The sequence below is a fragment of the Equus asinus genome, chromosome 9, assembly GCF_041296235.1.
Source record: "Equus asinus isolate D_3611 breed Donkey chromosome 9, EquAss-T2T_v2, whole genome shotgun sequence".
In the NCBI taxonomy this organism is placed as follows: domain Eukaryota; kingdom Metazoa; phylum Chordata; class Mammalia; order Perissodactyla; family Equidae; genus Equus; species Equus asinus.
This window is the reverse complement of record NC_091798.1, coordinates 89,288,008-89,313,887: the sequence shown is the minus strand read 5'-3', so window position 1 is coordinate 89,313,887 and position 25,880 is coordinate 89,288,008. Positions and strand designations below refer to the sequence as shown.

The 25,880-nt window shown below is 44.9% G+C and overlaps 1 protein-coding gene across 1 annotated transcript in view; it reads left to right on the top strand.

The window, feature by feature from the left end:
* Positions 1-22,166: 22,166 nt before the first annotated feature.
* Positions 22,167-25,880, top strand: part of JMY (junction mediating and regulatory protein, p53 cofactor) — a 104,168-nt gene continuing 100,454 nt past the window's right edge. The window contains exon 1 of the mRNA XM_044777937.2: positions 22,167-23,347. Coding sequence (XP_044633872.2) covers positions 22,307-23,347 — 1,041 coding nt within the window. The 5' untranslated portion in view covers positions 22,167-22,306. The remainder of the gene's footprint in view (positions 23,348-25,880) is intronic.

Below are 25,880 nucleotides of genomic sequence, written 5' to 3'. Positions count from 1 at the left end.
CCAAAAAACAGAACAGCATCTACAATATTACAAACAAAACCCATAACCATCCTTCCTCAGTTGATTCAGTCTTTTTTTTTTTTAAAGATTGGCACCTGAGCTAATATCTGTTGCTAATCTTTTTTTCCCTTCTTCTCCCTAAAGCCCCCCAGTGCATAGTTGTATATTCTAGTTGTGAGTGCCTCTGGCTGTGCTACGTGGGATGCCGCCTCAGGGTGGCCTGATGAGCAGTGCCATGTCTGCACCTGAGATCCAAACCGGCAAAATCCTGGGCCGCTGAAGAAGAGGGGGTGAACTTAACCACCTGGCCATGGGGCCAGCCTCAGTTCATTCAGTCTTATGTAATTAATTCTTTTTTCGTTTCTGAGGAAGATTAGCCCTGAGCTAACTACTGCCAATCCTCCTCTTTTTGCTGAGGAAGACTGGCCCTGGGTTAACATCCATGCCCATCTTCCTCCGCTTTATACATGGGATGCCTACCACAGCATGGTTTTTGCCAAGCGGTGCCATGTCAGCACCTGGGATCCGAACTGGTGATTTCTGGGGCCACGGAGAAGCAAAATGTGTGAACTTAACTGCTGCACCACTGGGCCAGCCCCTTATGTAATGAATTCTTCTTCTGCTCAGTCTTGGGTTAGCAATCTCATGAACTCATCAGCTTCTCCACAGACTTCTAGAAATCCTGACTCAGTCCAGTTGTATGTCTCAAAGTTATTTAAGCAACTCCATCAGAAGGCTGTATCCCAGAGCATCTGGGATAGTCCTTTCCATGGGTCTCTGTGACAGTCCCTTTTTGTAGAAGATGAGTGAGTACTCCTATGAATTTTCTTTCATTTCTCATCTTGACACTTTTCTGTGCTCCAAATAAAAGACGGTTGGCAAGCGCTTTTGGAAAAACTTTGGTTTTCCCTCCTGTCTTTCTCTCCTGTGTGTCTTCTTTACTATTCACTCAGAACACTTCACTTCTAACATTTCTCATCACCAAATGTGCAGGGCGGCTTTCCCCACACCAAACAATTCTCTGCGATATCAGCTGGGTGTCCTACAATTTAACTCAACTCTCACACTATAAACCTAGAAATAGTGTCAAATCCCACAAGTTAAGGGCTCAGTCTCACAAGACTGCTCCCGCCCAATTCAGATGCCAATTGTGAATAGTATGTCCCCAGGTTACCCACAACAGCTGTCCCATTTGGCTACAAATCGGAGGTTCCCACAACTCCCTCCTAGGGTTTGATTAATTTGCTAGAGCAGCTCACAGAACTCAGGGAAACACTTCCTTAGTTTTCCCAGTTTATTAAAGGATATGGTAAAGGATACAGATGAACAGCCAGATGAACAGATACAGAGGCGTGAGGTCTGGAAGGGTCCCAAGTATAGGAGCCTCTGTCCTGGTGGAGTTGGGTAGCACCACCTTCCCAGGGTGATGTGTTCACCAACCTGGAAGCTCCTCGAACCTGTGCCGTTGGGGTTTTATGGAGGCTTCCTCACGTAGGCACGATCAATTACTAAGTCCATTTCCAGCCCTTCTCCCCTCTCTGGAGAATAAGGGGTGGGGGGGGGCTGAAAATCCCAAGCTTCCCTTCATGGCTTGTTCTTTCTGGTGAGCAGCCCCCACCCAGGAGCCCACGCAGAGTCACCTCAGCAGAACACACGATGCTCCTAGTGCTCTTATCACTTAGGAATTTACAAGGTCTCAGCAGCTCTGTGCCAGGAACCAGGGGCAGAGACCAATATATATTTTTTCTATTATCTCACAGCAAGCAACTTCAATGTAGCTTCTAAATGAGAAAGGAGGAATCAAGAAGATACAAGCAGGCAAAGTCTTAAAACATACCCTTTCCGCTAATAACTGAGTCCTTGGTGTTATGAGAGACGGGCTTGTTATCATTGGGTGTGTTAAAGGTTTATTCGAACTTCTCTAATATGAGAGATTTGCAAATGAAAGTCTATTGTTTTTCCTTCAAAAAAATTTAATGCTAAAAATTACTAAGCTCCTAAGATTCAATTTTGTGCTATTAATTTGAAAAATGTCTCAAAGTGGGGTTTTTTGACCAACATTTTAAGATTTAAATACAAGGCAAGGCATGAGGAAGAAAAAAAAAACCTATATAAATAAAGCAGCATAGTTTTCAGGAAGTTATGAGCTGTGGTTTATCATTCAGAGATGGTGCTTCAGTACGTATGTCACATCTAACCACAAAGACAGGCCTATGTGAAACCCAAACAAATTGAGTTTAAATCAGTGGGAAACTAAGTGATAAAATCTTGCAACTTTGTTCAGAGTTAAAACAAAGGAAGGGAGACTTTCCTGGCATCATGCCACAAAAACTTGATTCAGCATTTTTACAATTAATCCCCACATCCCTCTTATTTCTATCAACTAGAAAGTCTGCTTCTCAAAAAGAATTTTATTTTTGTTCAAGGTATTTTCCTAAAAGATTTTGGTGCTCAAAAAATGTTAGTCCCTATACGTCAAGGATGTTTTTCCCCCAGTGTCAGAATAGAGGCTGGCTACATATAGAAGCTCTTGGTACGAGGGGCCGGCCTGGTGACATAGTGGTTAATTTTTCACCCTCTGCTTCAGCGGCCTGGGGTTCGCCAGTTGGGATCCCAGACGTGGACCTATGCACCACCTACAAAGCCATTCTGTGGCAGTCATTCCACATATAAAATAGAGGAAGATGGGCGTGGATGTTAGCTCAGGGCCAATCTTCCTCAAAAAGGAAAGAAAAGAAGTTCTTGGTACAAAAAATAACTAATTGATTAATTATCTCAGTTATCCATATGTTGAAAGAATATTTTGTTTTAATCAAGCTGAAATTATATCTCGTAACAGGATTTTTTTTTCCTTGTCAGTTCCATAAAAGATATCATGCTCAGTTTGGTATATGACATTTTCAAAACAAGACTAATAAAAAAAACTGTATCTAGAGCAGTTCACCAAAGTTAATACTGGAAAATATAATTCTGCAAAACCTTCCCCCCCAAAAGAGTCCCAGGATGAAACAGGATTAGAAAACCCTGAGTACTCTACATTCCTCACAGAGTTTCACAGTGCACTTAGCCCATTAAAGGCTCTGAGAAGTCCTAAACTATAGAAACTTGTTTCATTTTGTTTAGCACACTGTTTTCCAAATGTATTTTTTCTTCTTTTGTCATAACAACAACAATTATCCTGCTGAACCAGATTTTGAAAAACACTGCTATGGGAAACACTAATCCAGAGACTGATCAGGATGCTGAGATGCCTGGAGCGTGAAGGAACTGGGACGGGGGAAGGACGTGGAGCTGGACTCACATAGACCTGCTTCTAAACCCAGCTCAGCCACGAAGAATTTGCATGACTTTTCGCACCCGTAAAATGGGTATGAAAATACTGATCTCATAATGTTTTTGTAAAAATTAGCAATAGGGTGCACAAAATATCGAGCCCAGTGTCTAGGTCATAGTGGGCAATAAGATGTTAGGCATATCTCTTTATTATTATCGTTAATCATTTCACCAGGATAAAAGAAAGCTGAAAGAAGGAGGAAGCACAATATTTGGAGAGTTTTTCACAGAGAAGAGGGAGTAGGGTATTATAACCCTGTCCAGATGGTAGAAAAAGAATCAATGGACAGAAGTTGTAAGAAAGCATATCTCTGCCCCCAGGAAAAAGGCAAAGAGTGGAAGAGTTGCTTAATAAAACACTGAGCTCCTTCACCAGCCACCTTTAAATGACTGGAAAGTCATATAGTAAGAATGCTATAAATTAGGTTTGTAATGGTGGAAGATCTCTTCCAAACTCCAGATTTGATGAGTCTAATTTCAAAGAGGTATCTTCTCTCTACTCATACCACATTTCAGGGCTCAAAGCCCATAAAAGTGAAGAATTACTGGGTACTGAACTTTTACCTATAAAGCCCCTGCCTATCTCCCAAATCGGGGAAGAGAAGGTCATCTATGGACCATGCTTACCACCTACAAACATTTGGTTGAGCCATTCTAATCATTTGTTTCTGGTGTTCAAAAACATTCAGAAGTGCACTTTGAACTATTTAACTCCTTCTCTCCTCCTGGTCCATTCTTTCCTCCCACTCACCTCAGGCCTTTATATTCAAGGACCATTTATTCTAGGTGTCCACCTCTGAACCTTCTCCAACATTCTACTGTACGTCTAGGACACTTTCATCTTCCCTTAGCTTTGCCACCTAATAACAGATACAACTTCCGATCGCTCATTTCCTCTACTACTTTCAAGTAAAACCACCAAGAAGATAGGGTCACATATTAACATAGAATAAAAATGTTAAGATTCAGTTGAAAAATATGAGGCTGAAAGAGGATATGACTATAATTTTGTGATCATGAATGTCTGAACAAAGCAAACAAGCATTTACCAAATTACACATGATTAAATAAGCTGTGTCTCACTGAACTTGAAGTAGTTCAGTTTAGGTCCAAAAATTTCTCAGGATAGCCATATGCAAAGATGGATGGATGACTGTGCCGGACATCTTCAACTTTTCCCTGCTGTACCCCAGATCCACTCTCCCCCTCTCTCTAGGAGGATGACCTCTATGAACCGCCTCCATGGACTCTCTTGTCCTCTGGCTTCCTGTTGGGTTGGGCCAATGGAGAGCACTGGCAAGAGATAAGAGGAAGGGAGGAGAGTGTGGTCAGGGTATCATTCTCCTCTTCCCTCCATATGGGGGTCACTGGAGGCTGGACACTCCCGCCACCAAAAATCTCAGCTTCTGTAAGGTGGTCCTCTCCACACAGCCCTTTCTGTGTCTCCAGTTCCAAGAACCAATCCCTCCTCTGATAGCTCTGCCACTAGCCTCTGGGTGCTGCACCATGCCTGTGGTTTCCCTACACCCATCTTACACCTTGGTTCCTACTCCCTTCATTAAACTCTCATCACAAGTTGAATGTGCAGTCTTTTTCATGTCAGACCCCTAACTAATATGACAACCATCTCTAATGTGGAGTGTCATGAAGAGTTTGGGCTATGGTTCTCAACCAGTTTGAACCTTTTACCAGTGGGACATTGAGTTGAGCTGGAGATATGACAGGGCATAGAAGAGAGTGCAAAAATAAGGGTGAGGCCTAACACACATCTAGCACAAAGGTTGATAAACCCTTGCTGGAATATGGACAAATTTGGCCTCCTGAGTTTATGAGTGAGCACATACACAGCAATAAGTTGTGCTGCTGTTTGCGCAGGCTGAAGGGTGACTAGGGCGTAGTGTGTTTAGCGTGGACGCCTTTATGGACAAGGTCACACTGCAGCAGTGATTGGTTATAACCTTCGCTGGCTGGCTTAGTGTTCATTTGGTCTTTTAACTGCTTCAAACGTACCACCAAAAGTTATAATATTTGAACATTGTCTTCAACTCAAAAACATCAAGAATCCCTAGGCTTAGTGTTTAAGCCTTGGATACTATTTATTGCTTAAAGTCTTGAAAATCAGAATTAAAATGCAAATTCATTTGGAAGAAGTAACACTAGTGGATTAAAGACATAAGGCAGTGGCTCTCAAATTTAAGAGTACACAAAATCACCTCAGAAGCTTGTCAAAAATAGAAATTGCTGGCCTCTGCTCTAGAGGTTTTTTTTTTTTTCTTTCAGATATGACCTAGGAATTATACGTGTAAATAAGCTCTCCAGAGAATTCTGATACAGACCACATGCATTAGGTATCTATTGCTGTGTAGGAAATTACCCAAACTTAGCAACTTAAAGCAACACACATTTGTCATCTCACACAGTCTGAGGGTCAAGAATTCTGGAATGACTTAACTGGCTGTTACTGCCTCAGGGTCGCTCACAGCGGAGGCTGCAGTCATCTCAAGGCTCACCTTGTGGTGGTTGTTCTCTCACGCGGTTCTTGGCCACAGGCTTCAGTTCCCCGCCACGTGGGCCTCTCCACAGGACTGCTCACAACCTGACAACATACTTCCCCCAGAATGAGCGACCAGAGATAGAGGGAGAGATAGAGATGAGAGAGAGAGAAAGATGGAACCAAGATGGAACTCTCGGTCTTTAACAACCTAGTTTCGGAAGTGACATACTGTTACTTTTGTCATACTCTATGAGTCACATAGACCAGTCCTCATACAAGGTGAGAGGGGACTAGACAAGAGTGTGAACACCAGGAGGTGGGGATCATTGGCAGCCATCATGGAGGCCGGCTACCACACTACATTTTGAGTAATTCTGACAAAAATGATTAATATCAGCTCATACCAAGAGCTGCTTCTTTCTGCAAATCCAGATGGAGAACAGATGACCCAGTAAGGAAAAGGAGAAGAGGTCCTGACCAACTAGCGCCAGGCTGGCCCCTGAGGACCTAGACTTCAGACCAGCTACCGCAGACCCAGGCTCCAGGATTGGCCCAGCACCAGGCTAGCTGACCAGTATACCCAGGGTATACTGTATACCGTGCTTGATGCTGATGTCCAGCATCTTGTCTCCTACTGGCTTGGGGTGCTTTTTGTCTCATTTTCCTGTCCTGGGTTTCTGGTCTGGAGTCTGACCTTGCTGATCTGGACTTGCTGCCTTGACCTGCAGAACCTCCATCATTTCTCATTTCCTGCTCTTGCTCCACACTCCCAGAACTGACCTCTGTCCTGCCTGCCATAGGCACCTCCTATGGATACTTGCTCCCAGTCTAGCTAGACGTCCCTGGCCTTACACACTCTGGCCTGGCCTGACACAATCTGTCTAGATGGAGAATATCTATCTCTTCCTTCAGCCTCTCTTTTGGTGCAAAATTCAATACAGTCAGTCTCTACCATTAAATACATTCCCTTTATATAAAAGATTTAAGCATTTTACTGTCTACATACTGTCTGTATATGTAAAAATACTTTCTTTTTTTTTTATTATTCTATTCATTCGTTCATTTGTTTGTTCCTTCACTCAATGATTCCAACCAGTACTATTTGTATATCACATGCCTGGCATATTTCCCCTGCTTGAAATTTCCCATCCTGTGCACACACACTGCTCCTTTACACCCAGGGTGTAGCGAGACTATTTCCTCTTTCCTTGAATCTGGCCGGCCTGTGACTTGCTCTGACCAGTAGAGTGCGGAAAGTGGCACCCTGCCCATCACAGGCCTGGGCCCTAAGAAACCTGGCAGCTTTGGGTTTTGCTCTCTTGAGGGCCCTGAGCCACTGTGTACAAAAGCCCAACCTCTCTGTTGGAGAAAAAAAGGCAGCGGAGGCACCAGACATGTGAGTCAAGCATCTTGGATCCTCCAGGCCCAGTCAAACTATTCCAGCCAACACCACATGGAGCAAAGTCCCCACCCAGCCCCGCCCACATTGCTGAACTGGAACAAAGAAATGGTTTTTGTTGTTTTAAGCCACTAAGTTTCAGGGTAGTTTGCAATGCAGCAATAGCTAACACACATTAGCAAACATGAAACTCTGAAACAAACAAATGTGAAACTTGTCAAGTAACACGAGAAGTATACCAGACCGAGGAAGAGGAGTCAATGCCTAGACCTCTCCCTAGTCTCAGCACTGAATGGTGTTGATTTGCTCAAAAGGAAGTTACTGTTTTCAGTAAAGCAGAAGACTCAGAGTCCAGTTTATAGGTAATTAAGGAGAAGTGATTAGCGAAAAAGTAAAACACACAGGTATAGAGCAATCGTTCCAGAAATGAGAGTAACACAGTGGTTTTCAACCTTGCCTACATTTTAGAATCACCTGGGACATTTTTCAAAATGCAGATTCCTAGGTTCCACCCTTTAACATCCTGATTTAAATAATTTGGGGTAAGGTCGAGGATAGTCCTCTGAGATGCTGCTGAGGCTCAGAACCACAGGTTGTGAAGAATAAAAGTAAGCCTAAAAAGAAATCCAACACACTAAAAAAAAATAAAAAGTAAGCCCGTTGCTGAAAGGTCCAAGGGCAGCAAATAAAGGTTTTGGAAGATTGGATTATATTGGAAGTTTCAGGAAAAAGAGCTGGTGAAGAGAGTCGGGCTGCAGATTTGGAGAGAAAGGGAATAAAGAACAGAACAGCAAGGTCAAGAGCGAGAAGTACCAAACACACAGGATGCACGGATTGGGTGGGTTTCTAAAGAACTTCCACATGTGGCCTCAAGTCTCAAGAATGAAACTAGTGCATGCATATAAAATAACCTGAAAGAATGTAAGTCAAATTGGAACATGGAAGCCTTTGGGGCTGGAGGTTTAGGGGGCACTTTCAGTTGCTTGATTTTTCTTCCCCTGGTGAAAGAGTATTACTTTTAACAATTAGACAAATAAAAAAAAAAAAAGGGGGCCAGCTCCATGGCTGAGTGGTTAAGTTCGCACACTCTGCTTCGGCGGCCTGGGGTCTCGCTGGTTCGGATCCTGGGTGTGGACATGGCACCGCTCATCAGGCCATGCTGAGGTGGCATCCTACACAGAACAACCAGAAGCACATACAACTATGTACTGAGGAACTTGGGAGAGAAGAAGGAAAGAAAAAAAAGGAAGATTGGCAACAGATGTTAGCCCAGGTGCCAATCTTTAAAAAACAAAGAAAGCATCTGAGGGAATTTTTAACTAACTTTTAACAATCATTATATATCTACTAAATTTTAAAAATTATATTAAAATGTGTAAACCCAATATTGTTGGGTTAAGGTAAATCGATATAAGATTGGAATATGAACTTAGAATCACAAAACTATTCATGCCCTTTGGCCTAATTCCACTTGAGGATTATACCCTCAAGGAAATGACCAGAAAGAAAAGAAGTAGTTTGTACAAAGATGGTCATAGAAATGCTATTTATAATAACTGGAGAGTTGGAAAAATCTCAAAAGTTCAACAATAGTGGTCAGGCAAAGTAAACTGTGGCGCAGTATCAAGACGGAGAACTATGGAGCAGTGACCAGTGCGTGGACGAGGTGGCACACAGAAATGTTAGCTGCGGTTAAATAAAAAGACAACAACAAAACCCCCGTGTAGGGATGGCAACTATGCAAAATAGAGACACGTGAACTAAGGAAGATCAGAGAATAGTATGGAGGCATGGAAATAGTTACAGCTTAATATACTTTCTCCAGAAAATCATTTAAAATCTGGATTTTTTCATGGGGAGGAGGAGAGGGTAGAATCTAGGACTTGCCTGCAGCAGAATTAACCGCTGTGCGTAATCCTTTAACTTCCTGTGCCTGAGCACTCCAACGTTCTCCCACGGCAGCAACGCAGTTTAACACCCACAAAAATAAGTGGGCATAGGGCTGGCCCCGTGGCCAAGTGGCTAAGTTCATACGCTCCGCTTCAGCGGCCCAGGGTTTTGCTGGTTTGGATCCTGGGCGCGGACACGGCACCGCTTATCAAGCCACGCTGAGGCGGCATCCCACATGCCACAACTAGAAGGACCCACAACTAAAAATACACAACTATGTACCGGGGGGCTTTGGGAAAAAAAAGGAAAAATAAAATCTTAAAAAAAATAAATAACTGGGCACATGAGCATGGTGGGGAGTAGTTTTTAATCAGTGACATCAAGTCAGTGTTTTGGAAAAAGTGGGTGCAGCAAAGGATATACTAGAAAAAATGGCACTTGCAGATTGATAGAAGACATTCTTTTTCTTTCCTTTTCATGCCAACCAAGCGATGGCATGTACTTATGTGGTTACTTTCATTATAAACAGAGGGAAAGACCAATCAGAATGGAATATTTAATCTCTTTAAGACTATCAACTATCTCAAACATACCACGAAGCACAGAGAGTAATATAATAAACACCCATGAACTCAACACCCAGATTTAGCCAATGTGAATATCTGGAAATTCTCTTGTCTCTCTCCCCAGTCCCATTCATCTCCCTCTCTCCTCAAAGGAGAAACTATTTGGATCTTGCATTTTAAAATATTTCTACCACATAAGTATAAAGCTATAAATAATATAGAATGTCATTTCCATATTTAAAAATTGAAATGGCATCACAATGTATATAGCCTACTGCAACTTTTTTCATGTAACATCACTTTTGAAATATATCCATGGTAATATGTGTAATTAATTTTGTTTTAATGACTTCATGGTATTTTAAAGAAATTATCAATTCTATTAGGAAATATTTTTAAAATACAGGAAAAAATAAAGTCATATAATAAACACTCATGCACTTGAGACCAAATTTCATCATATATTAGCACTATGCTATAACACCATATTAATTCAGACATTTTTTAAAGAAACAAAATTGAGGGGCCAGCCCCACAGCCAAGTAGTCAAGTTCGCGCGTTCTGCTTCTGCAGCCCAGAGTTCGCCAATTCGGATCCTGGGTGCAGACCTACACACTGCTCATCAAGCCATGCTGTGGCAGCATCCCATATAGAAGAACTAGAATGACCTACAACTAGAATATACAACTATGTACTGGGGCTGTGGGGGGAAAAAAAAAAAGAAGATTGGCAACAGATGTGAGCTCAGGGCTAATCTTCCTCACCGAAAAGCATACAAAACCCCCCCCACAAAATTTACAGACGCATTTGTAGCACCCTGCACCCCTTTCTCTAATCCAAGTCCCCACCTTCACTTCCTAGACACTATGAAGAATTTAGCGGTTGTAATTCCCATGAATATTTTAATACTTTTCCTATATGTTTGTGATCCATAAACAATATGTACTTGTGTTTTGAATGCTCTTAAATTGTATAGATATGACATACATGCTTTTTTCTGTAGGTGCTTTTCCACTTAACATCATGTTTCTGAGATTGAACCATGCTGATAGATGGTAACTAGTTCTTGACAAACATAGTGTTAGTTCATTCATTTTCATTGCTGTACATTTTTTGATCATATGACTATACTACTTGTTCATTGATTACTATGTGATGGAGATTTAGGTTGTTCCCAGTGTTTACTATTATAAATACTACTACTACGAACCTTGCGGCAGAGACATGGCGAGGCATGGTCCAGATCTTCCCCCAGGGAAGGGCTTGTTGCCTCCGCTACTGAGAGTGCTGTCAGCATACAACCTTCATTCAGCCTTCAGCCCCTTTAGGGAGTTGCTTCAGCTTCATCCAAGGTCATACCCTTCCAGGGACACCTGCCATCCAATGACTGGGTGAATGCATAAACACCTGGCCCACTGTGAGAGCAACTCAGCTACAGAGCTCCCCATGGAGTCAGGGATGTTGGGCCCCCACTGCAATTTGTGCCTTTCTCTCCCCACAACTGCCCCCTCCTCTTCCTTCCACAGGTCTTGATCCCAAGGGCATATCTTAGTAAACAACCTGCACATTAAACTCTGCCAACATTAACAGATTAAAGAAGAAAAATGTGATTATCTCGATACATGCTACAAACTACTGTGTGTGTGGGGGGGGGGGGGTCACACGGAGGAGCACAGAAGCCCCAGACACATGAGTGAAGTAATTATATTGGACATCCAACCTCGTCAAGCCCCAAGTAAGAACCACCCAACTAAGCCCAGTTAAACCAAAGAGACATAATAATAAAGTGTTGTTCTAAATCATTAAGTTTTGGGGTGGTTATTACAGAGTAACATACAAGAGGACCATAGAAATAGAAGATAACTTCCTTAATATGATAACGTATAGCTACCAAAAACTATGAAAAGTATCCTAAGGATGATTAATCTTTAGAATCATTCCCATGAACGTCCAGAAGAAGACTGATAAACACCAGAACTGTTTCTAATCAATACTGTTTTGGAGACCTCAGCTAGAAGACCTGTGGTAGGTGGAATAATGCTTCCCCAAAGATGTCCCTGTGCTCGTCTCTGAAACCTGTGAACGGGTGAGGGTACATGGCAAAGGGTAACTAAGGCTGCAGACGGCATAAAGGTTGCTAATCAGTGGACCTAAAAATAAGATTATCCTGGCTGATCCTAGTGGGCCCAACGTAATCACGAGGGTCCTTCAAAGCGGAAGAAGAAGCTAGAAGAGTTAAAGAAATTGATATGACACAATAGAAGCAAGATCTGTCTCTAAGAAGAAATGTTATGTGCTGTGAGAAGAATTCGACCCTCTGCTGCTGGCTGAGAAGACAGAGGAAGAGGGCTACCCACCTATGAATGTGGGCACCTTCTAGAAACTGGAGAAGGCAGGGAAATGGATTTTCCCCTAGAGTGTTCAGAAGGGACACAGTCCTGTGGACACCTTGACTTCAGTCCAGTGAGACTCATTTCAGACTTCTGATCTTCAGAACCGTAAGATAATAAATTTGTGTTGTTTTAAGTCATGAAGTTTGTGGTAATCTGTTACAGCAGCCCTAGAAAACGAATACAAACCATATATATAAAATAAGGGATATGTGGATGGGAAAAATGTGTACTTGGGGATGTGTACATTTTTCCCTCTCTCAAAAAACATTTTTTAGAAATGCAGTTACTATTTCACATTCTAAATTTTAACTTATTCAGTTAAACTCATCCAGATTTTCTGCGTCAGGTAAAATGAATACAGGAATGAGTGCTACCGAACAAGGAAGAACCCAAACCCCATTCAGTATTTAGCTTAGAATTTACCTCAGAATCTGAAAAATCATTTCAAACAAAATAATGAAGCCACGCCCTGAAGATCTGCCTCAGGAGGTTCTGGAAATCTATTTCTGTTTCTAATTTCTGAAAAATTATTCGTGATGATCCACTCAAACTGAAGCCAATTACTAGAATGTGAGCACCACATTGTATTCATATTTGTGCCCTCGATGTGTCATGAATCAATGAATGAATAGCACCAAGTTTTTTTAAAGCACAGATGGTGTTTGTGGAAGCCATGAGAACGTGCCTCCCAGATTGCTGAGTATAACGCTGACGCCAGGGCTGCTGCATTATGAATCACTACACTTCCCACAGGCTGCTCTGGGCCAGTGACTGAGTGGGGCCAGGGAGACAGGCAAGCCTGTGCTGTGAGACACGAAACTGCTCCGACAGGTAACACTGGCTGGAGGACTCCCCAGTGGCCTAGCAAAAACTTTCTTAGACTGCGTGCACTCTAACACGCTTTCCATTGAGACTCCTTTCTTCGCCCTCTCCTTCACAATCTGCCAGCACTCCCTCCTGCTCTGGCTTCCTCCTCATTTTCCCTCATTAGTTTTTCCCCCTAAAATCTCTTGCATATCTAATCCCATCTTGTATCTGCTTCTTGGAGAATCTTAAGTAACAGTGGTTAAGTGTATGAGCTTCCAAGGATTCCCTAGATAGGACATTAAAATGAAAAGAGAAATAGTGAAGTGTGTGCTCAAAGATTTAGGATATAAAGATTCTTTAAAAATGGTATTAGATGTATATTTATTAACATCTTCAAGACACATTATTAGGTTAAAAAGATAGTTTTCAAAACAGTATTTATAGTGGATCTTGTTTTTGTAAATAAGCATAGAAAAAGATATAAAAATGGTATCTCCAGGTAGTATTTAAAGTTTTTTGTTTCAGTTTATCTCCAGTTTCAAGTTTATCTACAATAAACACATGTTGCTGTTACAATAACACTTAAGAAAGTTTTTTTAAGTTTTAAAGAAATATTGAAGTCCTTAATTAAGCATGCTACTTAGGTACTGTCAAACACTAAAATTAGATTTTTATCAGACTAAACTTTGTGTACCTTCTCAGCTCTCCTCACCCACCTTTCTTTCTTTCTTTTCGTTCTTTTTGGGGGGGGTTTTTGGGGAAGATTAGCCCTGAGCTAACATCTGCTGCCAATCCTCCTCTTTTTGCTGAGGAAGACTGGCCCTGAGCTAACATCTGTGCCCATCTTCCTCTACTTTATATATGGGGCGCCTGCCACAGCATGGCTCACCAAGTGGTGCCATGTCTGCACCTGGGATCCAAACCGGTAAACCCTGGGCCACGAAAGTGGAACGCGCGAACTTAACCACTGTGCCACTGGGCCGGCCCCTCTGCCTTTCTTTCTGAAGACACTGCCTGTATCCCAGCCCACCTACCACTGCTGCCTTTGCAGAGCTGTGTGGCTTGCTCCTGTCTGTTGGTGGTGGTTGAAAATATCAGTGCCAAGTCGCCCTCCGTTTCCAGGCTTGGTTGAAACACCACAGTGCGGGGCCCAGGCTGGCTTCCTGAAGGGCTGAATGATGCGGCCTGGAAATGTGAGCGCCCCTTGCGGTGAAACTTGACTTTTGGGAAATGAGACATGGGAAGGACCTGGGCAGACACATTCCCCCTCCTTTCCCCATTCCTGTGACTTCACTGAGCACAGTGTTTTCTTGCCTCCCTTCTGGAGAAGCCCCTCTTGCTGAGGGAGAATGTGGGGCCAGTGCAGTCAGGCGTCACTTTGCAGAGCTTCACATCTTTCCCTGCCTTGTTTCTTACTTTTTCCTCACTCTCACCACTTGAGAGTTGTGAAACAAGGATACTTGGCCATAAGTGATGTAATGTGAAATACTAAAAAGAGTAGTCACGAACATACACTACTCAGATCCCCCTTCAAGAAAGTCCTTGCTACCCAGCTGCAAAGAGTGGGCTTAGCTGACACCCTCAGCCAATAGCACCTTCAGAATTCACCTCAGCTTTTGAGCCTAGGTCAGACACTTGTCAAGGTGGCCCCCCGCCTATGATCGACTGTGACAATGGTAACCAAGATCACATTCTTCTTGGCTGGCTCCTACCTGATGACTGAGCAAAGCAGTGGTACCAGGGCCTTGTCACTTCTACCCAACGTACACCTCCCCCAACAGTCACTGCTTCCAGTTCCCCATTGGGCTGGCAGAGATTCCAGGCTGATGCTCCTCTGCCCATCCTGCCTCCTCCCTTTTTCTTTCATAGGTGTTCCTTTCCATAAACCTTTTACTCTCCTCACTCCCTCTCAGTGTCTGCTTCCCAGAGAGCCCCGGTGGCACAGTTGGTACCAGAAGTAGTCTGAGAAAGCAGGCAGTAAGATGGGATTGGGCGACTGGATCACTCACCACCTGGCTAGCAACAGGCACCCAATTCTGAGTGATGGGTAGAGCGCAGAGAGCCCCTGGCAAAAGGTCAGAGTCCTGTTTCTAAAATTTTCACTGGTGGTGAGTTAGGACAATGCACCAGTGGAGAGGAATGCTCTGGCTGGTGCAATGATTTAGGCATTTGAAATGTAAGGGGAATGATAAGCATAAGGATAATGGAATTGGAGTGTTGTTATGAAGTTGTATTGTCACCCTACAGGCTGATAGTGAAAAGCTGTGAGTGAGAAGATTATTTATTGACTTGGAGGTCACTCTCTAGAAACAAGAGAATTTAACATCCAAGCTAGGATCCTAGGAGATGTTGAAAACTTGAGGCTAGGATGACTCTTAGAAATCTGGAAAAAACAACAGCCCTCAGACAGCCTGAATTGAAAAGCTTGAATTGCCATGGTACAGAAGAGGAAGAGAGTAAGATTCGGGGAAGTGGGAATGTCAGAATGGATGTTACATGAGGCCAGAGAAACGTGTTTCCCAGGGAGGCCGAAAGGATGCGCCGTTCACCAAGGGCATTAGAAATGTGCTGGAGAGAGGGGCCCCAGCCCCCTGTGAAGTTCAGTGTGGCTCTCCTCTGCAGGCCAGGGCTAAATGCAGGAGAAGTGGTCAACAGAATCTGACTCACTGATAGCAAAGGTGATGAGAAGGCCCTGGAGCAAGAGGCCGGTGGTAGCATTTTACCAACAGAAGCCGGAGGTCACAGTGTCCACAGTTAAGGGATGTTTAATAGAACACTGCATCCTTAAGGGAAAAATAGCCGAGCAGCCAAAAGGCACTGCTTAATATATACAATCAAAACAGAGCAAGAGTGGATGAGTGGAAGCTTGAGGGAAGTTACCCCAAAAAACTCTCTTGCCCAGTTTCTGGACCTGAACTAGTTTTCAATTTTCAGACCTGGTGCCCATTCACTGAAGAGATGACTAAATCCCAGTGTGAAGGACCCTGGAAAAATAATGATTTCATCAGTGCTTCTCCAAACGGATCTAAGCCATGTACTTGAGTGACTGTTCACCAGGGAAAAGGGAAATACTCAGACATTTCAAGGACTGTTGAAGACAGGCTCCAAGTTGACATTGATACCCCAAAACCAGAAACTTCATCATGGGCTCTGTGTGAGAGTGAGGGCGGGCGTACAAAGGCCAAGTGATAAATGGAGTCTTGACCAAAATCTGGGTCTACTGGGTCTGTGAACTCACCTGGTACTCATTTCCCTGGTCACCAAATATATACTTGGGACTGACATGTGGCAGGTGAAGTAACCCACACACTGGGCCTATTGGTGAGAGCCGTCATAGTGGGGAACATCAAGTGGAATCCTCTGAAACTGCCTCCTCCACCAAAACAGTGAATCGAAAACAGTACAACCCTGGAGAGGAATGGCCAGGATTAGTGCCACTCTTAAAGAGGCAGGCATGGTGGCCCCAGAACATCTCTGTTCAATTTGCTAGTCTGGTCCTTGCAGAAGCCAGATAGATCCTGCAGACTATTGCTAGCTTAACCAAGAAATCACCTACCCACAGCTAGGTCACAGCTGCCTAGCCAGACATAGTTTCTTTGCTAGAGCACATAATACGGTCTCTGGTATGTAATATGCAGCCATTGATTTGGTGAATGTGTACTTTTCTATCCCAGCCAGGAAAGCAGATCAGAAACAGTTTGCTCCAGGGCCATATTAACTCTTCTACCATCTGTAACATTTTAGCTTGAAGACATCTGGACCATCTGGACATACTGCAGAACATGGTATTGATTCATTACAATGATGACATCGTGCTGATCTGGCAACATGAGTAAGAGTGCTGGCACGCTAGAGACCTTGGTAAGACACATGCACTCCAGAAGGAGGGAGATGAACTCCAGAAAATTCAAGTACTTGGCAACTCAGTAAAGTTTCTCTACAGCCCATGGTCAGGTACATGCCAGGACATTCCCTTCAAAGTAAAGGACAGATTGCTGCATCACGTATCCACTACTAAAATGAAGGAAGCACAATGACTGTTAAGCCACCTTGGGCTTTGGAAACAACACATTCCACACATAGGAAAACTGCTCCAGCCCATATGGAAGGTGCCAGCTTTGAGTAGGGCTCAGGGGAGAGAATGGCTCTGCAGCAGGTGCTGGCTGCAAGAACAAAGATCTCAGCACATTCAGTAGTAGAAAAAGATACGGTGTGAAGATTATGGCAAGGCCCAGTGGAAGAATCACAACGCAGGCTTCTGGGGTGATGGAGCAAGGTCACACCATATGCAGCAGAGGATTAAATATCTTTTGTAAAACAGCTCCTAGCATGCTAATGGGCTCTGATAGAGCTGGAATGCTTGACCTTGGGATACCAAGTGATCCTGACTCTGGAATTGCTCATCGAGAGTTGGGAACAGTCATAAAGTAAGATAGGCCCAGTAGCAATCCATCATAAGATGGAAATGGTACATCTGGGACTGAACATGAGCAGGAAGAGATCACATTACAAGGAGCACGAGCAGTGGGTCCAGAATCCCATGGCATCCACCACGTCCCATCGTGGCTTCCATTGTGTAGCAGTGTCCCTCCTCAGCTCACAGTGAAGACCATATGGGCCTCCCATCCAACCAGCTGAAGGAAGAAGAAAAACTCCTAGCTTGGTTTACAGATGGGTTGATTTGGTATGTGGGTGAAAACCAAAAGTGGATGCTGTCTGCATTATAGCCTTACTTACGATTGGCTTTGAAAGACAGTAATGAGAACTGTTTGAAAGACAGATCTTCCCAATGGGCAGAGCTTCTGGAGGTGCAGCTGGTCATCCACTTTGTGTGAAACAAGTGGCCAAAAGTCAAAACGTACATGGACTCATGGACAATGGTGAATGGTCATGGGCTGGAAGGAGAAAAATTAGAATACCTGGAACAAAGAGGTCTGGAGAAGAGACATGTAGATGAACATACGAGAGTGTGCACAAGATGTGAAGATTTTTGTATTGTATATTAATGCCCACCCGAAAGCACCCACATAGCATGGGCATCAAATAACCAAGAGGGCAAAATAACTTGACCAGTTGTCATTCACTGACATGATAGGTAAAGAGATGACATGGCCACAGTGGCAGAGATGGAGGCTTTGCATGGGTCAAAAAAACACAAACTCCTACTTAGAAAGGCCAATCTAATGATTGCCTGCTTTGAATGTTCAACCTGCCAGCAACGGACAGCAATAATGAGCCCCTAGTATGGATGGCACTACTCCTTAAGGAGATTAACCGGTCACTTGGTAGCAAAAGCTCCTTTCATCCTAGAAGAGCCAAAGATTTTTCTCACAGGAATAGATACTTAATCTGAGTATGGGTTTGCCCTTCTGCCTGCAGTGCCTCAGCTAGCACCACTATCAAGCCGCTTAGAGAATGCCTGATCTACAGACACGAAACAACTTAGTATCCAGCAAGGGAATCCATTTTTAGAGACCCACTGGCCATGTCATAGACTGTGTCATTTAAAAGCTGCTGGCTAAATAGAGTTGGTATGGTGTGCTAAAGGTACAGCTGAAGCACCAGCTCAAATGCCACACCCTGCAAGGATGCGAGTACCATCCTTAAGGATGTGGATACATGCTGAATTACAGAACTTTATATGGCACTATGTCTCCAAGAGGGAAAACTCATGGATCCAGGAACCAAGGGATGGAAGCAGGAGTGGCCTCACTTACCATCACTTTCAGTGACTCACTAGGGGTCCCCACAGCTCTGGATTCTGCAGGGTTAGAGGTCCTGGTCCCCAGAAAGAGTGTGTTCTTGGCAGAGGATGGCAAAAATCCCATTGAACTATAAGCTACAGCTGCCACTTGGACACTCCGGGTTCTGTGCGGCCAGGAACCAGCAGGCAAGAAGAGGAACCACTTCTTGTCATGGGTAATTGACCTTGATCAGCAGGAGCAGGCAGAGCTGCTGTTACACGATGGGAGCAGGGAGGAACGTCCATGGAACTCAGTTGACCCACTTGGGTGCCTCTTGGAAGGCTCTTGCCTAATTGTGACAAATGTAGTGATGTAGTAATGGAGCCTAGACATGGGTAAGATTACCAGGAATTCAGGCCCCTCAGGAAGGATGGTTTGGGAAACACCACCATGTGAGCCACTGAGGCCAGCAGAGAGTGAGGGACTTTCGAACAGTTAGTGGAGGAGAGAGACAATGAGTATCAGTTGTGGCCATGAGACCACCTGGAGCCATGGGGGCTATAGTTCATCTCTCTAAATTCCCTCTTTTAAGTTTCCCCTCAGGAAGAGAGGCCCACCAGAACCCCGGAAGAGCTGCTCCACAACTGTGCTATGAAGTGGAGCCACACAGGACACAATGTAAACTGTGGCAGATGTGGAGATGCGCCAATCAGATCCTCCTTCAAGAAAGGACTCACTCCTCAGCTCCAGGGAGGGTGGTTAGCTGACAGTCCCCAGCTGTTTGCATCTTCAGACAGCTTCAGGTTTTCATCCTATGCTTTTCTCAGAGGGGTCCCCAGTCAACCACTGAGCAAGGCCTAACCATTTCCACTCAGTGGGGGAACTTCTTTAAGGAACAATCTTTGCTCCGGAGCTCCCTGTTGGAGTAGCCTGCCCAATCCTGCGTCTGCCCCTTTTCTTTCACAGATGTTACCCCCATAAACTTTGGCATTCCTAACTTCTTTTCAGTGTGTGCTTCTGGAAGAATCTAACTGGAACAGATGTGTCCAAGAGGCCCCTGAATTCAAGTTGTTCCCTGCTCCCAATCCTGGGAGGTGTGACCTGACTAATCAGAACTGCTATTTTCTCATATATAAAATTAAAGACATTTCTTTCTTATCTACATTATATGATTATTGTGAGGCTAAATGAATATGTGCAGGAAAATGTATGCAATTTGAAAAGCACTATGTAAACTATTATAGTTTTTATTGAAAGGCTGAAAGAGTTAAAGCATTTCCCGGATTACCTAACCATCCTCAACAGTTAAAAAAAAATTCAAACAGATGATCATTTTCAAGCCCTTTCAAAGCTAGTATGGTGGATGTGGTTTTTCTGTAGCTTTACTTATCCCCAGGGAGTAATTTATACACTCAAAGATCTTGCTTGACAATCAGATACAGACCTAAATAAAGAATTGTTTGGTACTATGGTAACCTGCCATGGGAATTTCGGTTTCTTTCTTTCCCTTTCTAGGATAACAATTCCTAAGACAGAGGAAATGAGAAGCATTGAAACAACTCTTTTGACAAAACACTGTGGCCAGTGCATTGGGGAAAAATACTTCACACCTATGTGATCACGAACCAATTTTCTCTAGCACTATTGTGATAAGACAATTTTATATCTGTGGGTAAATATTGCAATTTTAATATACATGTAAATAAAAATATTTCCTATAAACACATTCTTTTATTGTTCATTCTTAGTATTCATACTTATCTATAAAAATATTTCCTATAAAGACATTCTTTATTCATACTTCTCTATAATGTATTACAAAAACACAGCTAGTGATGATGTCATCACCTTTTATCAGAAAAACTTTTAGCAGTAACTTTTTAGCAGAAAAGATGGGAAATTTTTCTATAACGTGCTATTGTTTGCTTAGCTAGTGATACAGATATGCAATGAGTTTTCTCTTTCTTTCTTCCTGCCTTTCAAAAGGTGTATCTCTGATTTGCATTTGAGAGTTCACACAAGTTCAGCTGCAAGCTTTGAGAATTTGTGGTTCCACATAAAAAACTGTAAACGGGTTTAAAAACCAGTCCTGTTCCCCTTCTGCTCACTCTGCCCAAAGTGCCTTTTTTTTGGTCAAAGCAGATCTATAGGTCTAAAACGTCCAGCTGAGTGACAGGGTTAAAACTTTTACCTATTTATTCAGATGTCAGGACATTACTGAAGTAAATGTAGCTGACGATGCATGGTTAACCCAAATGGTTTTGCATATATTTTAGAAATATGGATAAAAGTCAAAGAAGAAATAATTCCCATTGTACTTTACTGCGGATGCAGAATACCTGCAGTATGAACCGGACATTAACAGGACATAGAAGGGCAATAATATAAACTGCATTATGGGATTACTAGGCAATTTTAAGAATGTGTTTCATCATAGTCCAGTATGAATAGCAGAATCCTTCAGATTTACCTGATTTTTTATTTTGTATGTACATTCTGAGAACTCTATTGACTACAACTTCAAAAGGGCTCAAGCCAGTGACCTCAAAATGAGGTTCACAGACAGTACACAATGATGAAACTGAAGCAGCAAAGCGCTGATGAACCGAAATGTAAACATTCACACTTAGGACATGACGGCATTTTCATTTAATTTTATTTTGGTGTTCTACTAGGTTGTCTTCAGACACCTTCCGTTCATACCTTAGACCGTCTCAAGGGTGTTAGGGGAGAATCCAACAGCCTCGGGGAAATCAATGAACTTGAGCACGGAGTTCGTGTTAACAGAATACTTCTTTCTGAATATGTCAGCCATCCCGACTTCCTCCCGGCGGATGGAGGCAAATTTACATCTGAGGGTACCTTTGATTTACTGGAGCTCGAAAAGGCTCAGTTCCTCCGCCTTTGTTCCTCTTTCCTTGGGTTCCCAGGCCACCTGTCCCACAGGGTACACCTGCCCCTCTCGCCGCCCTCGGAGCTGGCAGCCGGCGATCGCCGACTGCAGCCCCGGGGAGACGACGGCGGCGCGGAAGGAAGGAAAGAGTCGGGCGCGCGGCCGCTGGAGGGCGGCGGGGTGGGGGGGGATCGGGGGAAGCTGAGGGGCGTGGCCGGCGCGCGCGCGCGCGCGGAGTGCGCGCCGCCGCCGCCGCCGCGTCACCAGCGTGCGGCACGTGCCCGTGTTTACGTCCCTCGTGGAGCCGCCGACGTCAGCAGCCGAATGGCAACATTGTGGCGATGCTGAGGCGCAGAGTTTAGGAGACGCGTCGGTCCGTCTGGCGGGCTCCGGGCGGCAGAGAAGAGGAGCAGGACGAGGGGCGGAGAGGTCGGCCCGGCGAGTGGCGGGGACACACACGCCGCCGGCGCCGCCCGCCGCCCGGCCCGCCGGCCCCGCGCCTCCCCTCCAGGGCGCAGCAGACGCAGCCCCGCGGCCTGGCGCGGGGGGCGGCCGGGGCGGCGCGAGGCGCTGCCGCAGCGCGGGCTTGTAAACAGATCCGACCGCACGTGACCATGTGAACTACCTGCTCCGGGGACGCGTATTGTCTCTCCCGCGAGCCGCGCCACAAAGGAGCGCGGCGGCTCCGGGTGCGGAGGGCCGAGCGAGCGAGCGAGGGAGCCGGCCGGCGCGCTAAGATGGCTGAAGGCGCCCGGCGCGGGTGAGCGGGGGGCGCGGCGCAGCAGCCGGTGAGTCCTCGGCGGGCAGGGCCGGCGGCGCCTCCCCCGCGGCCTGCCCCGGAGCCACCATGTCGTTCGCGCTCGAGGAGACGCTCGAGTCGGACTGGGTGGCCGTGCGGCCCCATGTGTTCGACGAGCGCGAGAAGCACAAGTTCGTCTTCATCGTGGCCTGGAACGAGATCGAGGGCAAGTTTGCCATAACGTGCCACAACCGGACGGCCCAGAGGCAGAGGAGCGGCTCCCGGGAGCAGGCGGGGGCGCGAGGGGGCCCCGAACCCGGCGCGCCCGCGTCCGACGGGACCCGCGGGCCGGGCAGCCCGGCGGGCAAGGGCCGGCCCGAGCCCGCTGGCTCTGCGCCTCTGGGCCGGAGCCCCGGGCCCCGGAGGAGCCCGGCCTGGGCGGAGGGCGGCTCTCCGCGGAGCGCGCGTAGCCTTCGGGGGGACCCGCTGCTGCGGAGTCCGGCCGTCAGAGGGGCGGAGAGCCCTCTCAGGAGCCCAGTGCGGGCCCGGTCCAGCCCGATCCGGAGGGCATCCGACGGCAGAGATGGAGCGGGGGCCGCCGCTGCCGCAGCCCCGCCGGCGCCCAGGGAGGCCCCGGCGTCCTCCGTGCGGGTGGTGAGCGCCTGCGGGGCGGTCTCCGAGGAGATCGAGGTGCTGGAGATGGTGAGGGAGGACGAGGCGGCCCCGGCGTCTCTGGCGCTCTCGAACGCGGAGCAGCCGCCGCCCGCCGCCGAGCTGGAGTCCCCGGCCGAGGAGTGCAGCTGGGCCGGGCTCTTCTCCTTCCAGGACCTGCGCGCCGTGCACCAGCAGCTGTGCTCCGTGAACTCGCAGCTGGAGCCGTGCCTGCCCTTGTTCCCCGAGGAGCCCTCGGGCATGTGGACCGTGCTGTTCGGGGGCGCCCCAGAGATGAGCGAGCAGGAGATCGACACACTGTGTTACCAGCTCCAGGTCTACCTGGGCCACGGCCTGGACACCTGCGGCTGGAAGATCCTCTCCCAGGTACTCTTCACCGAGACCGACGACCCCGAGGAGTATTACGAAAGCCTTAGCGAGCTGCGGCAGAAGGGCTACGAAGAAGTGCTTCAGCGGGCCAGGAAGCGCATCCAGGAGGTAGGAAGCTGGTCTGGGTTCCAGCCGTCGCCGTGGGTTACGTACCACGAAGGGCCGGAGCCTCGGTCTGGGCTGTGCGCGTTTGGGACGCTTGTTTTTCTAGTCGGGGGAAAAGGATGAAGATGGGATCCTGACCTGTCTCACCCTTCCCTCCTTTTAGTGGTAGGAAAACCGTGGCTTTCCTTAGTTGGCGCTTTGAAGGACCCCTTGATAAATCAGTAGATTTCCTGCCCCATTTATCAAATAGGTTCTGTGTAATAAGTGCTTTGTTTACTATTCAGTATATGCAGCAAGATTAAAGACGCTCAGCAAAAGGGTGTCCCGTAAATATAAGCTAGATGAGCCATTCTCTTTGCCCCTAAAGCTCTTTCCAGCAGTAAGTGCCCAGATATTAACCCTTCTTTCCTGGTGTCATGTTCGTTTACTCAAAATAGTTTGTCTTATGGAGCAAAGTTGGTCTTTTTTTTTTTTTTTAATGTCGTATGTTTTTTAACAACTTAGGCAATTTTTAAATTCATTTTCCTCCGAATGATTGGCCTGTCCAAATGAAAAAGCACCAACTGACAATTGGATGCAAATGTATGTTTAAAGGTTTTATGCACACTGTAGGAATATCTCAAGTCTTTACAGGTGGCTCATGTTTCACTCCAGTTTTAGGGAGAAGAAAGGTCCTGGGCAGGAATGTTTATTATACTTTCATACTTTAAGAGTAAAACCCATGCAGAAGCTTTTCAAACTGTCTAATCCTTAAAATAATGGAGGAAAGGTCTGCGTAGATATACATAGGGAGCCCTACAATGTGTAAGATGTATATAATTTGAGGTCGTGCCTACTTAGCTTCTGCTGAAAGAACTTTACTGAAAGAGTACTCTAAGATATACTTAGTTTCTGGTAATGGACATTAACAGATACTTTCTCAAAACAATTTATTGTTTTTAGTTTTAGTACCAACTGAGGTTGGAGTTGGCGTGGGGAAATGGCCCCTTTTATGGTATCTGTATTTCTGACATTGTGTTGTCATCTGTTAGCCTTGCCTATGTTTATATAATACTTGAATCTTCCTATTAAGACTAAGAAGCTGGAGCCTCCTGGTTTCTTTGTAGAATATTTCGTACTTTTCTTTGCTAGGCTTGAGGAGTTAGGAAATAATTATTCCTCACTTATCCCACAGTGCTCTTACAACTTCCTGAATCCAGGTTTTCGCTCCTTTCTGTAAGTTTACTTTATGCTAAACATCACCCATTGGTAATGTGATCTTAGAGTCCCAGAGATCTGTTTTTCTATCTCTTTTTATCTTCTCACTTCTGGAGTCTGTTCTGCCTTAAATTCTTTTTGGAAGGAAGTGACGGAAGTCTTAAATGGTCGCATATGTTCTCTTTAGAGTTTTGTTAACCTGTATTTCTTTTAAACTGCAAGGGGAGAGTTTGTGCTTCTTTCTCTTGATGTACAGATATATATTGTAATTTTTTTTAACTTTCTACTTTTTATCCCTAAATGACATAGCATGTCTGGTATTTATTGATACTCATAAAAAGTAATTTTGTCTGTTTTTTTAAATTCAAATTGGGTCAAAAATGAAGGGTGCCAAAAATATAGTTACAGTTTTCTAGAAAAGAGTTTATTATGTTTACACTTTTTAGAAAGAATATCTTTTCCTAGTTAAGATTATATTACCCATATTTTATTCTCTTTAATAGAAAAATTTAAAGTTTTAAAGAGGATTTTGTGGGGCCGGCCCAGTGGCATAGTGGTTAAGTTTGTGCGCTCCGGTTTGCCAGCCTGGAGTTTGTGAGTTCAGATCTCAGGCACGGACCTACACACCTCTCATCAAGCCACGCTGCAGTGGCATCCGCATACACAATAGAGGAAACTGGCACAGATGTTCGCTCAGCAACAATCTTCCTCAAGCAAAAAGAGGAAGATTGCCAACAGATGTTAGCTCAGGGCCAATCTTCCTTACCAAAAAAAAGAGAGGATTTTGTGTTTTGGAGAGCAACTCAAAGTAAATGAAATTTATTATAAATTCGTTGAACATTAAATACGTTGAGTTCTGGTGCTTTATTTAGGTGACTTGAACAGAAAATAGCTTTCAAGGACAACAAATAGTTTCAGTTATAATGCCCACCCTGTTTCTGCTGGAAGGTTATGTTGGAATTATGAGGTTCAGTGGGGCAAGCATGGTGTGATTGATTAGTGATGTCTGCCACTGGAATGGTAATGGGGGTGTATAGCACACCAGCCATGTATTGCTTTGTTCCCCAGCTGCTATCCTAATAGTTTGCAATAACTTTTTTTAGGTAAAATCTTTATAGAAGTTATGTTGTTTTTGTATTATTGATTCTGTTGAGTTTAGTAATTACATCTAATTCAGTGTTTTTTATTCCCAATTCTCAAATTGACTTAACTTGTGGAATTGGCTATAGATTTTCTTTCTTTCTTTTTTTTTTTCTAAAGATTTTGTTTTTCCTTTTTCTCCTGAAGCCCCCCGTACATAGTTGTGTATTTTTAGTTGTGGGTCCTTCTAGTTGTGGCA